The following is a 16,349-nucleotide window of genomic DNA, read 5'->3' on the forward strand; positions in this document are numbered from 1 at the left end:
TTCTTCTTCTTTTTTTTTTTTTTTTTTTTTTTTTTTTTTGATTTTCGAGACAGGGTTTCTCCTGGAACTAGCTCTTATAGACCAGGCTAGTCTCGAACTCACAGAGATCTGCCTGTCTCTGCTTCCCGAGTGCTGGGATTAAAGGTGTGCACTGCCGTCGCCGCCACCGCCCAGCCAGATAATGTTTCTTGTGCTCTCATCTCACTGCCAGAATTTGGTCATAAATGAGGTCTCTCTGCCTCTGGCATGTGCCCCCCCCCAGGTCTCTCTGATTTTAGAAAGACCTCCTGTCCCATTGTCTGTCCTTACTCAGGAGCAAAGGAATTCGGTGAGCAGACTCTAAGTTCCCATGAGGTCACTAGCATCCACATTCCTTCTTGAGACTTGGGAAGGGGAGAGAAGTGAGTTATTTGGAAAAGGTCCTGAGACACTGATGCTGATAATACAGTCTAGCCCTTGCTACACAGTAGACTATGCAGTGAAGGCTACTATCTCCTTCTGCTGGCCCCAGTATTCCCTGCCTGACAGAAGAGGAAACCTCCACTTCTCTAGTCTTTCATACTGAGAGTGGAATTGTTCCTGGTGACTGACTCACCATCATGTGTCTTGGTCTGCTGAGTCTCCTTGTGCACAAAGATAGGGTAGGGCCGGGGCTGCAAGACATCCCTGATCAGAATGCGGATACCCAAAGAAATGCTCATGATACCCACGGTGACCAGCCCCGTTCCACAAAGGATGACCAAAGCAAGAGACAGCTGGTAGTGCTGCTGCAACAGCCACAGACTCATCCATCCCAGAGGCAGAAGACGGAAGAGGGCCAGAGTGGTCAGGGTGGCCCAACTGGTTATTCTGAAGGCCAAGGATGAGGCCTTATGGGAAAGCAGCAGCAGCTTCCGTAGGTGCAAACAGATGGAGTTCAGCTCCAGAAGTAGAGATACCATAGCGAAGCCCACAAAGTGGCCAGACAGAACAGCAGTGCTGAGGCAGCTCACTACCTAGGGGCAAAGTTCAAAGTCACACCTTTGCATGACCTGTGCCACCAAGCCCTGACATCCTAATTCTAATCCTATACTGGGGACTCTTAAGCATTTTGTAGGACTCCCTCCAAACCTGACCCTTATCTAGGGAGCGTGAGCAGCCTTAGCCCAGAGGCTTTCTCACTCTGAAGCTAAACTATTTGCATAGCACACCCCAGCTTTCATTCCTGGCTTTTCCTGCCTCATTCCCACGCCCTGTATCATGACTCCTCCCTCTCAGAAAAACTGTATCAAAGTTTTCCTGACCTGTTTGTGGGGGATCCAAACTCCTTGGGGAGCACCCAGACTTCAAACTGTGGCTAGTAGTCAAAACCTCCCTCTAGTTCAGCCCAAGACTGGGAAGATGGGTTTTCAGGGGATTTTGTGGGAAGGCTGAAGAGGGGTTGGGTCCTCAAGTTGGGAGTGCTTCCTTTCTGTCTGGCCTCTCCCATCAGTGTCTCACCACCAAATGGTGACAGAGAAGATCCCAAGCCTGGGCCAAGGTCTGATTCCACAGCATGTCAACTCCATCCGCCAGGAAATAACCTGTGGGCATGGGGGAGGGGGTTCAGGCTCCTCCTCAGAGCTGGTGCACAGCATAGATAGAGGTGTCTCAAATCCCACTTTTCCCAGGTCCTCAGTCCCTCACAGCAAACCTCCAGCAACACCTGCTCCATTCCAAAGCCGGGGAGGGACCTAGACTTCCCGCTCCAACACTGTCTTCCGTCGCCCAGTCTGTTCTGTACACTCACCCACTGACATTGCTACTAGGACCATTGCCCACGATGGGTGGCCATGAATCGGGTTGGTGACCATCTGAGGATACAGCCACAGCCTGGGGAAGATGGGGAGCTAAGGTCAAATTCTCCAAGACCTAGATCCATTCCTCCCCTGAGTACTCCCACCCATCCGCAACCCAACCCAGTTCCAGATTTTGAAGACTTCGCATCTATTCTAAAAGGTACCCACCCAGTGTTCCAACCTCAGTCTTCCACGCCCTCATCTCCACCCGCGCCCCTCCCCTCAGTGCTTCATCAATCCCCAAGTTCCGCACCCGATCAGCGCCCCTGCTCCAGACAGTAGGCTGTGTATCAGCGAAACGAAAATGTTCCGCCACATCCAGCGGTCCCGAGCAGATTCCGGGGTGGGCAGCAGCTGCAGTCCCCAGTGTAGCCCCCGAAATACCATGAAGGAGGCACCAGTCACGAGGAGCCCCCAGGATGCCATGGTGTGGCAGGTCAGCGAGGCTTTAGCTTGTGCTTTTGATCCTTGTGTCTGGGACCTGGACAGGCTTTTCCAATGGGCTGTGCCCCGGGCTTCCTAGCCCGCCTAGCTTTTCCAGCTTGTTGTAACTTTCCCCTGCTTGTCCACGCCCCTATCCCTCGTCTGGGCAGTGATTGGTGCGGCTGTGGGTCCACCACCCGTGGAGCCACAGAAGCAATGGTGTCCCGCCCTGCCTGGGGATAGTGGTTTGGGGGCTCCCGGGCATCAAGTCCAGCAATCAAGTTCAGAGACCTTTCTGCACAACACTTGAAGTCTTTTTCCAATGCCAAACCCCTCAGAATCCCAGAAAGCAATCTAGTCTAGCCTTACCTGACAGGTCTGGGACTCCGCCCACTAACTTTCACCTGTTCTGGTTTCCTCAACTCTCACCTACAGATCATCCTTACCCTTAGCCCCAAAGTAGAAGGCCAGCGCAGCCTAACCCCTGAGGGACCAAACCTTGCCCCACAACACCTTTACCTGTGAACATGGCCGGTTACGCAGAGGTGCCCTCTGCCCATCTGAAATTCCCTTACATACTATTCCCCCAAACAGAAGTTTCCCCACAATCATTTTGTAGGAGTCCACTGGGGGGATCCTTTCCCAAGTTTTTTTCCCCCCCACTTCTGGAGATCTTTATTAGGCAAGGGAGGCAAATGGAAATCACTACTACCACATACTTGAAACGCATTCTCCTTCTCTCCCCAGGTCTCAAGAAAAAGGTCAACTTCAAAGAGATAAACACCCACAGTTAATAACACCGTAACACTGTTCAGATACTAGACCATTTGGCCTTAAGAGGAACGTCCTCTCCAACCCCAAATTCCCTGAAGAGTGACTGGTTTTGACCATTTCTTAAGTCTTTCTTACTTTGAGCTATACACCACCTTCGCTGGCTGACAGCCAGAAACTCGGAGGAATGCTTCCTATATGCAGAGTGAGTGGATGGATTCAGACAAGAATGACGTTCACAGGGCTGGCTACCTTCAGTGTGGCAGAGAGCACCTGTCCAGCTTGTACAAGTCCCTGGGTGTGATTCCCAGCAAAACACACACACACACACACACACGTCAAGAAGCAATAGGTGACTCAAGCAAACATTTTTCAACAGGACATTAGGTACAGCCCATTCTCCCACACCCAATTCTCCAAATTTAAAAAAAAAAAAAAAAAAAAAAAAAAAAAAAACATCAAACTGGAGAGAGGGCTCTAGTGGCTAAGAGCACATGCAGCTCTTCTAGAGACCTGAGTTCAATTCCCAGCATCCATATCAGATGGCTCATAACAGCATGTAACTCAGCTCACGAGACTGTGAAGACCTCTTCTGACTCTGCAAGCACCCACACTCATGTATCCATACCCACAGACACATAATATAAATCTTTTAAAAATTACAGAGGGGGTAAAGAGATGGCTCAGAAGTTAGCATGCTGCTCTTGCAGAGGCCCTATATTTAATTCCCATCACCCACGTGGTGGCTCACAACTGTGTAACTCCAGTTCTAAGCCCTCTTTTGGCCTCTGGAGGCAGGCACTAGGCATGGGAATGATTTACATACATGCATGTAGGCAAAACACTCATACACACAAAATTAAAAACTACATTTATCTTTTGCAATTTATTTAACATATAAAAGCAATATACAATTAGTGTAGAAAATATTCACAACTGCTCTATCCCCCATCCAAAAGTAACCATTGTTAACATTTTCAGCCCACTTTCAATCTTTTTTTTTTTTTTAGATCTACGGATTACAAGTATGCACTCATAATTTTAAAAACAAAGTGTTTAAAAAACAAAATTAAGGTCACAAATTCATACATTTTATAATCTTTTTAATATCCAAAGAGCATTTTTCTCCATGACTTTGGAAGGCAATGCAGTACTTCACCATCGGAATGAATATAATTCACTTAAGCAATCCCCTACTGCAAACTTTCATTACAGAAAAGGAATGGCTGTCCAAACAAGCAGTTGCTTTCTATTGTTCTCTATTGCAATGCCAAGATGAACATTTTATAATCGAATCCTGATTTTTAAGATACATTACTAGAACACAAAATTACAAGGCCAAAAGTCATCTCTTGCAATGTTTGATCCTGCTACCCACAATGTATGGGAGTGTTCTTTTGGCTTTCATTAATTTGTTACAACGTGATCACGGGAAAATGTTTTCAGTGATGTCTGCCTTCTTTCAATTACTAATTTCTAATTTATTTCTTTCTTTTTTCTTTTTCTTTTCTTCCTTTCTTTTTTTTTTTTTTTTTTTTTTTTTGAGACAAGAGTCTCATGTAGTTCAGGATGACTCACTGTGTAGCAGAGGATGACCTCTTGTAGGATCCTCTTGCCACCACCTCCAGGGATTGTAGGCCTGTGCCACCACACCCAGTTTTAGGCAATGCAGAAGCTTCAACCAGGACTTTGTGGACATAAAGCAAGCATTCTACCAACTGAGCTACAGCCCCAGCCAAAAACATGTTTTTCCATAGTGTTACACATTTGAACCTCTCTTTGAATTTGCTCGTGTTTCCTTTCACAGGTGGCTCATGCTCCTTGAGGGTGAGTATATAGGAACTGCAGGGCACTTCATTATAGCTCTTCATCTCCAAGGGAGGTAGGTCTGGAGAGGAGATGGCTGGAAGCTGTCTTTTCATTGAGGCTGGCGGCTCTTTCCTGGTGCTCTCCAGGCTTCTATGAGCCCCTCTGACCAATGTCTGGGACAAGCCCTTGTGGCTCCAGGCCAGGTCCTTCACTGGTCTTCCACCTGCCTCTGTGTTTCCAGGCTGCCCTTCCTCACCTCTGAGGCTCCATGTTGGATGAAGACAGCAGAGCCATGAACCCAGTGCTGGAGGGACACACTGTGGCCAGTAAAGCGAGGAGGGGAAGAAAGCAATGTCTCGGGACAGAGCAATCTTTGTTGCAGTGTATGAGTAGATTTGGTTTTCCCCATCCCCCTCTCTGCTGCAGTCCCTTACACATCCTATCCCTCATCTCAGGCTGTAGTAGGACTAGGTTATGTGATCTATTCTCCCCTATGACTTTCAGTTTCTCATAAATAGAGAATAGGCTAGAATTCCCCCTCTGTTTCCTGCCAAGCAGAACAAACAGCTTCCTATAGCCCCTGAACCCATCTTCTGTTAGGGAGACTGGGCCAAAGTTGAACCACAATCTGAGCCCAAGCCCAAGCTTGAGAATGAATCAGGAGCTAGAGGCAGCAGAGGGACTCATATCAGACAACCCATCTCCCCTAATGGCTGGAGGAGACAATTTCTTGCCTGCATAGCACTGAGCTGAGTCTCACTATCCTGGAAAGCAAAGGAAGAAAATAAATGGCATCGGTTGCTAGGACCCAATCAGGAGCTGGAATCTCACTTTGGGTAGAGGGGAAACCTTGGGTCACCCTTGTATAATGAGAAGTCAGCATAGGACTAGCCTCCCACTAGTTCTTAATCTTTCCCTCCACCCCAATTCCTGGCTGTATAGTCAGGGGGTGAGCGAGGGACAATTTGTATGAAGAGCTGTTTTGTTTTTACCCCCAGGAAAAGAAGAGCCCAGGCTCTGAGTCAGCACAGGTGGACTTGTGATGCCCTCCTGCCTACTCATCTATGGGATTCCCCATTTCACAGGTGGAGAAATAGACAGGTTTAAGGATCCCACAGAGGTTAAGTACCCCTAAATCCAAAATCTGGACCAATCTAAAAAAAAAAAAAAATACAGAGAAAGGTAAACATATGGATGGACTATTTAGATCAGAATTTTGGTGTCACCTTTCCTATGAGTACATTTACTTTAGGACCTCATGTGAAAGCTGGGGTGGGGGGAGAAGATAAGAAAGGCAGGCCTATGAGGAAGTCTTGATAAACAGGTAGACGGACTTTCCTTCCATTCTTTCCCATTGTACACAGAGATCAACCAACCTTGGGGAGTTGGAGCCAACTATTCTCCAACTTAGTCAGGACCTTTAACCTGGATCTTTTGCTGGGCCAGTGTGGGTAAGGGCTCCCCAGAGCACTTTCCCTTCCCTAAAGCCATCCATCACCCCTGCTGCCCAGCCCTTCCCAACCCCAGTTCTGTCACCTTCCAGATGATAGGCGAAGAAGCTGCTCCTCTTCCTCCTCGAAGCCAAGGGCAGAGGGCAACAGTTCTTCAACTGGCAGCTTTAGCGGGGTCAGGACATAAAGCTTGCCACTGAAGAACTACTGCGGCTCAGCCAGGGGAGGGTGTGGGAGGCACAGGCTCCTAAATGAGAGGGAGGAAAGACAGGAAAGCTCGGCATAGGGCTGGGCGATGGGCATGGCCACCCACTCTAGCTGACTTTCAATACCTTTGGTTCTTGAGTGAGATGCAAGAGACTTCTAAATACACTTGCCTTGACCTGCTTTACAGACCAAGAAGCAAGGGCAACCCTTGACAACCGGTTGAGGAATCTGGTATCTTCAACCTTCAAAGGGCAGGGTCTAGAACCCAGGTCTTAAGTGAAAATTTTTACTTCAGGTCCAGAGTTATGAGGTCTGTTCCTGAATTCAGCTGGAAGGAGGGTTTGTGGAGGATTAGAAGGGGGGAGAAGGGCTAGAGTGTGGGAGGTCAGCAGGGGCTCTGAGCAATATGAGGGAGAGGACAGCAGACCAGAGGCAGGAGGGGAGGGATGCACGGGCAGGGGTGGCTGGGCAGCTTCCTCAGGACTCTGAGATGCCAGGCATTCCGCTTACACATTCCGGGTACATCTGGTATGAATTCCAAGCTGTCTGCCGGCCCCTCCACGTCTGAACTTTGTTCCAAGTTCCAAGCCCCGCCCCCACAGTTCCAACGCATGAATCAGCAGGAAAAGCCGGGGCCTTGCAGCATGGCCCAGGGAGGGGGCTGGGGGCGTGGCAGGCTAGAGGGCTGTGAGTTGGAGAGGGAGGTTCTGCACAGTCAGTCCAAGGGCATGGCCATTGCCAGATTGAGGGGCCAAGGAGATTTTGCCTTGGGATTTCTAGATTCAGGGGGTGGAATGATTACGGTGGGGTGGGTGATTTTCAAATTCCAAAAGCCTCTTGGGAAGCATAAACTTTGTGGTATCTTCCTTCTCTTCTCCTAGGTGAAGTCTCTGTCCACTCCTCTCTGCCCAAGTTGACTCTGTTCAGCTACAGGGTTCATTGGCTGCTGAGAGTTTGTGCCAAGCAGGTGCCCTTGGCTGCCGGGCGGGGTGGGCCCAGGGCACTGACCCTCTGACCAGCTGCTCCATCAACCCTCTGGCACCATGACAACTCCTAGCCTACTGACAGCCAGAATGACAGGCCAAATGAGTTAGAGGCCGAAACTAGGGCCAGAAGGAGGTGGGGACGTTAGCCTAGCCAGAGGCCCGTGGGGAGGGGCCAAGAGTTGGCCAGGAGGTGGGGAGAGAGGGAGCCCAGCGATGACTAACCCAGGCGCCCCACCCAGCCAGCCGGCTTCCCAGGCGGTCATGGCCAAGCCGGGGCTAGGGGCCTCACCACCGGACATACTGGGGGGAGGTGCAAAGGTGACCTTCTCTCTGTCCAAGACGGCCAGTTAGGCTGTGGGGGGGTGCGGGTAGAGTTTCCAGGCCCTCCTCCTGTCCGCCCCCCCAACCTCCGCCCAACCGCGGTGAAACCCTAACCTTTGGGTTGCATAAGGCCTCCGCACCGCCGCCCCCTACTCCTTTCCCCTCCCCCCTTACATAACATCCCCGAGAGGAAATGAGAGGAGGGGCCGGCCCGCCCAGCGACCCCTTCCCTGCCAGGGACTTGAACTAGCCCTGACCCAGTCAGCGCCAGTAGAGGCAGTGCACCTTCACACCACTCGCTCTCCCACATTCTCCCCAGGCTAAATGGTCAGTTCCTGGATTCTCAAACCAGAGGGCATCAGGGTTAGACGCCCCCAGCCCTCGGCCTCTCCTCTTCTTGCCCAATTACCTCTCCGGACTTTCTGCCACGATTCCTGTCCAGGACCCTCTCTTTAAACGTCCAGACACACTACTCGGGCCAGTCCAGGACCCTCTCACAGGAGCGTCTCCGTGCCCGCCACCCCCTCTCCCCTCCCCCAGAAGGGCAGGGTGTGGTCGCCAGGACCCTACTTTTCCCCATCATCCTGTTACCGCGATTCCCCCAGCAATGACCGGGTCCCCAGATCACACCCACCTGATGCTGGGTGTGGGGGGTTGCTGAGGACTGGGGAGCAAAATCACTGCGTCCTCTCCGCACGGCCGAACGCTCTGTCTCTTCTCAGCGTCCAGCACACACCGGCTCCAGTCTCCGATCAGCTGGCGGCGTCGTGACGCACGAGCTGCGAATGCACCGCCCAGGGCCAATCACTGCCCACTGCTGGGCAACGTGGCCACACCCACTTGGGGGCTCCAGCACCTCTGCTTACTCCCGCCCCTCCCGACGTCTGGGCTCTGATTGGCAAGGAGGCCACCCCCTTGCTCGGAGGAACTGCTCTAAGCCACGCCCAACAACTCACCAGCTGGCCAATAGCCGAAAAGGTGTGGCTATCCCTCGGCCTAGGCAATTTACTTAGACCGGCTCTACGTCAAGCCACAGTTTAAAAGAACAGAAGGAAGTGAAGGCGTGTGTTTTTGCAGTGCATCCTGGTTAATGAAGTTCTTACAGTGACACTCGGCTTCCCAGAATGCAGCGCGCTATGTGAGTTGGCATTTTTAAACTGATCTCTGAATCGGTCGCCGGCAAGTCCTTAAAGGGCTACAGCCCCTCCTTCTTGGAACTTTTAGACAACCTCAGAACTGATTCACCAGCCTCCACAGAAGGCCTAAGTTAAGAGAAGGTGGGGCTTGAGAAGCAACAGATTGGGCTGAACTGAAAATGGAAGTCAGCCACCGATGCAGCAGAACTCCCGAGGGCTTCGGGGTATAGGGACGACTGTCACCCGCATAACCCCAGTCTTCACTGGAGAGCTAGTCTACCCTTAGTGGGTCTAGTTAGAGGTCTCTTCTAGTTAATGTCTCGTCCTAGTCGCCTAAGAGCCCACGGCTTCTCAAGGGGCAGCTTCCTAACAAAAGATTTGTAGCATAGCCCTCACTTTAGAAATCAAGTTTAGAAATATCAGCCAGAAGCCCCATCCTAAGATTAACACCCATTCAGTACCGCCCTCAAGAGTGCTTCACTGACTCAGACCTACTTAGGGAAGTGATTTCAAAGGTGGAGACCAATGAAGAGGCTGCTCCTTCCCCAGGGGCCAATCAGAGTATGAAGAGTGGGGGATGGGCAAAAACTGAAATGAACCCAATGACTTGGCAAAAGCTGCTGAATTACTTATTTAAAGAGACAAGCCGGCGACCACCTCATCACTCCCTCCTCACCCCCAAAGAGGAACTTGTGGCCTAGAGTTTATGACTTTTGCACTATCTCCAAATTGAGGGCGCGGAAAATTGAAAGGGGAGCCCGAGGTAGCTCCTGTGTTTAGTATGGACTGCTCTAGTGACTGCTAACGTTTCTGCGTTCAGGACATTGTGCCTTTAAGGAGACTTCCTGCCTTCCGCCCTAGTAACAGCTGATTGTTCGAGCCCAGGGGACAAGTCAGCATTAACCACATCCTCCTCCTCGCCTGTCCTTCTCCATCTCCTTTTCTCCAATCCCGCCCCCCCCACGCCCATGGGTGATAAGGGAAGGAAATGGAACCCCAAGCATGACGGTGGGGGCGCTATGCTCTTTCATGATCTTTTCTCCTTCACTCCAGGATTGCCACCTCACAAAAAAATCTCCTTAGTTTCTCAGAGTTCTGAGGAGATTGGAACCAGGATATGTTTGTTGGGGAGGCTACTCTTAGGGAGCCTGTTATGATGGCTAGCTGTGTGTGGGTGCTCAGTAGGCTCCTGGGGATGGTATAGGAAAACAGCCCAAGTCTAGAGAAAAAGAAAGGCTGTGGAAAGCGAGCCTGGTGGGTCAGCTATCCCTTTCTCGCTGTTTCAGTTGCCTGACCCTTCCTAGGTCAGGTAGCTAAGGGGGTCCTTCTGCCTTTGTCCACTTTCTCCACTTCTGACTTAGGTGCCACTCATTTTTACTTTTAGCCCACCCCCCTCCCGCAGCAAATGTGCCAACATTTTGTAAGCTCAGGTACTGCAGGTGGAACACACTGGTCCTAGAAACCAGAGTTGTCTTCTGGGAATTCCTACAGAAAGATCCAGGTAAATATGTTGCCTCAGCTCTGTGCTGGGAGTCAGGGTCACTCCAGGACAAACTTAGTGTGAAGTCCCAGGACTGACTTGGCAGGATTGGGGGAAACTGAGTAGGGCTCTGGCCAAACTTGGAAGAAAGAGGAGTTTCAACAAGCTGCCCTATTCTCCATTATCCCTAGCATAGGAGTCCCATTCCCTCCTCATTCAAGGCCCTTGTGGTGACCCTTCTGCATTTCATTTCACTCTGTAACCTCCTCTCACCCACCTCAAGGCCAAGAGCACAGGTTCCAGGCTGAAATTTCTCAATCTTAGTACTATTGATATGTTGAGCCAGATAATTTCTTATGTACATGGCTGTCCTGTGCACAGTAGGAAGGTCAGCGCTACCCTGGCCTCTACACTAGATGCCAGCAGCACAGGATCCCAATAATAACTACCAGAAGTGTCCCCAGCTTTCTTTCCTCTGGGCATTCCAAATTAACCCTAGTTGAGAAGCACTGAACTAGGCAAACATTCAGATTCCTGTGTTAACTGGCAGTGAGCTTAGGGACGATATTTTCTTCATCTACAAAACAGTGTAAATAATGAAGTATGGTTTCTTGTAGGGACTTAAGAAGAAGTTTGAAACCACTTAGCACAGTACAAATCCACCAGACCCACAGTTGGCACACTCACCGTCTTTCTTGCTGACCTCACTTGGCATGGGCTGGTGGCCCACAGGCAGCTGCAGTTTCCCTCAGTGACTAGCCAAAATGTGCACTTCTGGAAACACGGCATTAGAGTAGTCAAAGAGGACTGGCTAATTCTCAGCCCAGATTTCCCCAAACCCAAGGGTGCCAAGGGTGCTTCAGTGGGGATTCAGGAGTTAACAGGTGAGGAACAGGGAGATTGGGAGAAGAGTTACAGAACCTTATTTTACTTTCTTTCTTCTTCTTTTTCTTTTTTCTTTTTTTCAGACAGGGTTCTCTCTGTAGCTTTTGTAGACCAGGCTGGCCTCGAACTCATAGAGATCTTCCTGCCTCTGCCTCCTGAGTGCTGGTAGTGGTGGGACTCTACTCATGTGAAACACACCATCAGTCACAGAGTTATACACACCAGACCCTTATTTTTCAAGGTGTGCCTTGAATATCTGTGCATCAGAGCTACCCAGGGTGCTCAACAACAGTTCAGCTCCAGAGTCTCATTCCATACCAAGCCTTAAAGTTAGCTCAGGGGTACAACACTTGCTCAGCTAGCATGCAAAAACCTTGGGTTCAACTCCCAAAGAAGGCGTTTTCTAAAGTTCAGATAAAGGAAGGTGCAGTGTCTTAGAAATCTCAGTGGGCCAGGTTCCAGCCTTGAAAGGACATAGAACAAGAGGTAGATTTAAATGCATTTAAGATCACTATTGTAGTATATACCCATCACCACTAGAGGGCAGGGCACACAGACTTTGGAGAAAAGTTTTCATTCAGTTTGGATAAACTGAGACCAGAGCAAAGACCTTTCAGATCCAGTTCTGTTGGGACCAAAGCACAACCTTCGGATCATCAAAATGGGCCCTCACAGAGGGTAGTAATAAGGCACACTTGTTACCGAAGTACTTGAGAGGTGATGGCCCATGCCTTTAAACTCAGCACTCAGGAGAGATTGGCAGATCTGTGTTTGAGGCCAGCCTGTTCTACAGCTACACAGAGAAACCCTGTCTCAAACCCTACCTGCCACCCCCCAAGAAAAGATTAGGGCCTGGAGAGATGGCTCAGGGTTTAGGAGTACTGGCTGCTTTTCCGGAGGACCCGGGTTCAGTTCCCAGCACCCTTATAGCAGCTCACAAAGGTCTGTAATTCTAGCTCCAGGAGATATAATAGCCTCACAAAAACATAATACATACAGGAAAAGCAGCAACTCACACAGAATAAAAATAAATTATGAAAGACAGAGAAAGAGGAGGCTTGAGGATCATGAATCCAAGACTCATTTTGGATGCATATTAAGATTCTGATATTTTAAAAAAAGTTTCTTAGCCAGGCATTGATGGTACACTCCTTTAATCCCAGCACTCAGGAGGCAGAGGCAGACAGATCTCTGTGAGTTTGAAGCCAGCCTGGTTTATAAAGCAAGTTCTAGGACAGGCTCCAAAACTACAGAGAAACCCTGTGGCAAAAAAAAAAAAAAAACAACAACAAAAAGTTTTTTTCCTGGATTTCACACCTACTTCCAAGGTGTGTGTATGTGTGTGTGTGTGGGGGGTAAGCAAAAAACAAACAAACAAACAAAAATCTCTCTGTCTTTGGTTTCAGGCTCTCATAGCTAACCTGAAGGTAGAGAATTTTCATGGGCCATCTTTCTCAACTGAAAAACAATGTCCAAGTACAGGAATACTAGTTTAATTAATTAAAAGAGAATATAAGGTTGCTTTTGTGCATATTTTCTCTTTCTTTCTGAGACAAGATCTCATTATATCACCCTGGCTAGCCTGGAACCTTCTACATAGACTAGGCTAGCATGGAACTCAAAAGGCTTTCCTGCCTCTGACCCTATAGTGTTGCATTAAAGGCAAGCAGCACTATGTCTGTCTCTCTCTCCCTGTTTTTAAATGTTTTCTTCTGTGTGTATGAATATTTTGGTTGCCTATGTGTGTGTGTGCACCATATTAGTGCCTGGGACCCATATAGTCCAGATGCCCTGAAAGTGGAGTTACAGATGACTGTGAGCCACTCAAGGTCGTCTGTAAGAGTAACAAGTAACCACTAAGGCATCTCTCTAGCCCCTAACATGAACTTTTTAATTGAGGTGAAACAAAACTTATTCCCATTAACTTCACTTTATTTTTTATGTTTTTGGTTTTTCAAGACAGGGTTTCTCTGCGACTCTAGAGGTTGTCTGGAACTCTTGTAGACCAGGCTGGTCTTGAACTCACAGAGATCTGCCTGCCTCTGTCTCTCCCAAGTGCTAGGATCAAAGGCATCACCACCTGGCTGCTTCACTTTATTTTTAGACTGTTTTAAGATTTATTTTTATTTTATGTGTATGGGTGTTTTGCCTGCATGTCTACCTGTGCACCATGTGTGCACAGTGTCCATGGAGGTCAGAAGAAGGCATCAGATGCTCTTGGAACTGAAGTTATAGACAGTTGTTAGCCAACATGTGGTGCTGGGAATTGAACTGTGGTCCTCTGAAGAACCCTTAGGGCTCTTAACCACCAAGCTACATAAAATTATGCATGGAAGTGACTGAAGCAGATCCAAACATCAAATCAATGAGAGTTCCAGGGCTTGTCCTGTTGCAATGATTTATTGGTTGTCTCATGTGTCTAGTGTGGCTCTCCCTGAGTGTTTATGGAGTTGCATCAGAGCCCTCAAGAGTAGGGAGAGGTCCAGGCAGGTCAGATACACCCAGAGACATTTGATGTTTGAAAATGCACCCATTAAATCATACTAGTCTTCTCCAGCCATTTGCAGAAAAAATACCAACTAATCTCTTGACAGTTCAACTTAAAGCCCTGTTAGAATGAGTCATTATCATTTGGTGGGTGGCCACGCAGGCTGACAAAGTATTCCTCTTTCTTAGTCTCATCTCATCATTGAGTGTATCCCATCTGCATTAGTTACATTTCTGTTGCTGAGATAAGGCACCACGACCAAAGGCAGCTTAGGAAAGAGAGTTTAGCCAGGCATGGTGGCCCACACCTTTGATTCCAGCACTCATGGGGCAGAGACAGACAGATCCCTGTGAGTTTGAGGCCTGCCTGATCTACATGGTGAGTTCCAGGAAACCAATAAAAGGAGGAGTGTTTATTTCTGGTTCCAGAGAGATGAGTCTATCCTGCCAGGGTGGCAAAATCGTAAAGAAGCACAGGCAGAACAAACGTGGTGAGGCAAAACTTTAATGGTGTGTTTCTGCCAATAAGGCCACACCTCTCTATCACTCCTCCAGCCAGCCTTGAACTTGCTTCTGCCTCCTGAGTACTGGGCTTACAGGTTTGAGCCACCGAGACAGGTTTAACAATAGCTTTGTAAAGCCCTAGTGGGAAGCTGGATATGATGTCAGATGCTTGAGGTCTTAACCTCAAAAGACTGCCCAAACTTGAGTTGGTGAAATGGTCTGTCAGACAACAGAGTTTGCTGCACAATCCTGATGACCTGAGTTTGATCCCTTAATCCCATGGTGTAAGGAAAGAACCACTTTCCAAAGCTGTCCTCTGACTGCTATGTGTGTACCACCCACATACATGCACTCTTACACACAGTAAAAGCAAAAAGCAAGCAAATAAACAAACCACAGAGAGATAGAGAGAGGATGAAATGAGATATATAAAGCTCTTGGCAGGTGGTAAATTCCTAGCAAACACTCCATAAATGGGGAAGTTAACTACATATAGGGTCATGTGACCAAGTACATCTGGGGCTCCAGCAGCCCTTGAAGAAGAGACAGATGGAATCTGTCGTATCTAAACCACTGATGTCTTTTCTCTGGGCACCCTTTCTCCTTTTCTTCCTTCTTCTCTCCCCCTTTCTTTTTCCAGTTAGGTCTTGTTGTGTAGCCCTAGGTGGTCTGGAGTCCTTATTTAACTACACTGGCTTTGAACTTGCAATGATACTGTCTGGCCTGTCTTATTTATTTTGAGACAAGTCTCATTGTGTAGCCTTTGCTGGCCTCTCACTCTGTAAACCAAGCTGGCCTGGACCTCTGAGATCTGCCTGCCTCTGCCTCTCAAATACTGGGATTAAAGGTGTGTGCCACTACACCTGGATTTAAAATTTTTTTGGTTTTGTTTGATGAGAAGTTTCTCTGTGTAGCTTTGGAGCCTGTCCTGGAACTTGGCTTTGCAGACCAGGCTGACCTCAAACTTATAGAGATCTGCCACTTCTGCTTCTGCCTTTCAAGTGCTTGGATTAAAGGAGTGCACCACCATTGCCCAGCCTGGATTTTAGTTTTTAAAACCGATTTATTTATATATGTGTACATGCATGGGTGTATGGGTGCTTGTGGAAGCCAGAAGAGGGTGTCAGATACCCTGGAGTTTAATTATTCTTAATTGCTGAGCCATCTCTCTTCCTTAAGTGCTTTTATTTTCATTTTAAAATTTAATTTAATTTAATTTGGTTTTTTGAGACAGAGTTTCTTTGTGTAGCCTTGTTTGTTCTATAAATAGCTCTGTAGACTAGGCTGGCCTCAAACTCACAGAGATCAGCTTGCCTCTGCCTCCCAAGTCCTGGAATTAAAAGCTTGCACCACCACCATCCGGCTTCTTAAGTGCTTTTAAAGGCCCAATACCAAACTCTTAGACTCAAAACTTGCCAGAGCACACAAAGTGGTTTTATTGCTGGCCTGGCCTGTACTTGAGCCAGAAACAAGACCTTCTGGGGATGACGTGCAGTTTGAGCACAAGCTCTCTGGTTTCTGTTCCTCATCCTGTGCTGCACCCTGCCTAGAGTCATAGTAGCATCTGCAAGGTTGTGACCATGCTACCTGGTTCTGTGGCATCTACATTTTTAACAGGAAGTCTCAGAAGAACATTTTGTTTTAAAGGACCCCATGTTTCTGTGCCGGGGCCACTTCCTTACTTCCCACAAGGTTGTGAGGGCCAAGTGGCAAGTTACTAATCAAATGCTTTGGAAAATTAAACTCCTTGTTTTGCAGAGTAGCATAGGAACGCTGAGACGGTGTATGTTGAAAGATCTGGTTCTGCTGCTGCTGCCAGAGCTGACACTTGGCTAGAGGGCTAATATTTCCAAGATGAACCTCACTTGATCCGCGTCTCAGAGCCTACAGGAGAGATCAGAAAGGGGAGAGAAGTCCGGTGCCCTATTAAGGATGGTCTTCCTCTGTACCTGAGGGCGGCTGAATTGCCCAGGTGGCCCCAGAACCAATCGAGGCTGGGACAAAGCCCCAAAAGAGAAGCAGATGAAAGGGTATCTTGGCTGGTCCGCAGGCGCGGGGTAGGAGCCGGAGGC

The 16,349-nt window shown here is 48.6% G+C and overlaps 1 protein-coding gene and 1 long non-coding RNA gene across 2 annotated transcripts; both read right to left on the bottom strand.

The window, feature by feature from the left end:
• Positions 1-298: 298 nt before the first annotated feature.
• On the bottom strand, positions 299-2,407 carry Tlcd2 (TLC domain containing 2). Its single transcript, XM_051180039.1, has 4 exons — positions 2,071-2,407; positions 1,769-1,851; positions 1,480-1,562; positions 299-995 (listed from the first exon to the last, which is right to left on the bottom strand). The coding sequence occupies exons 1-4, from the start codon at positions 2,241-2,243 to the stop codon at positions 549-551; spliced, it is 786 nt and encodes a 261-aa protein (XP_051035996.1). The 5' UTR covers positions 2,244-2,407; the 3' UTR covers positions 299-548.
• Positions 2,408-4,558: 2,151 nt separating this feature from the next.
• LOC127218934 (uncharacterized) lies at positions 4,559-8,576 on the bottom strand. Its single transcript, XR_007834249.1, has 3 exons — positions 8,420-8,576; positions 6,357-6,518; positions 4,559-5,974 (listed from the first exon to the last, which is right to left on the bottom strand). It is a non-coding gene; the product is annotated as an uncharacterized LOC127218934 (long non-coding RNA).
• Between the last annotated feature and the right edge of the window lie 7,773 nt (positions 8,577-16,349).

This window comes from Phodopus roborovskii, unplaced genomic scaffold (assembly GCF_943737965.1).
Source record: "Phodopus roborovskii unplaced genomic scaffold, PHOROB, whole genome shotgun sequence".
Lineage (NCBI taxonomy): Eukaryota > Metazoa > Chordata > Mammalia > Rodentia > Cricetidae > Phodopus > Phodopus roborovskii.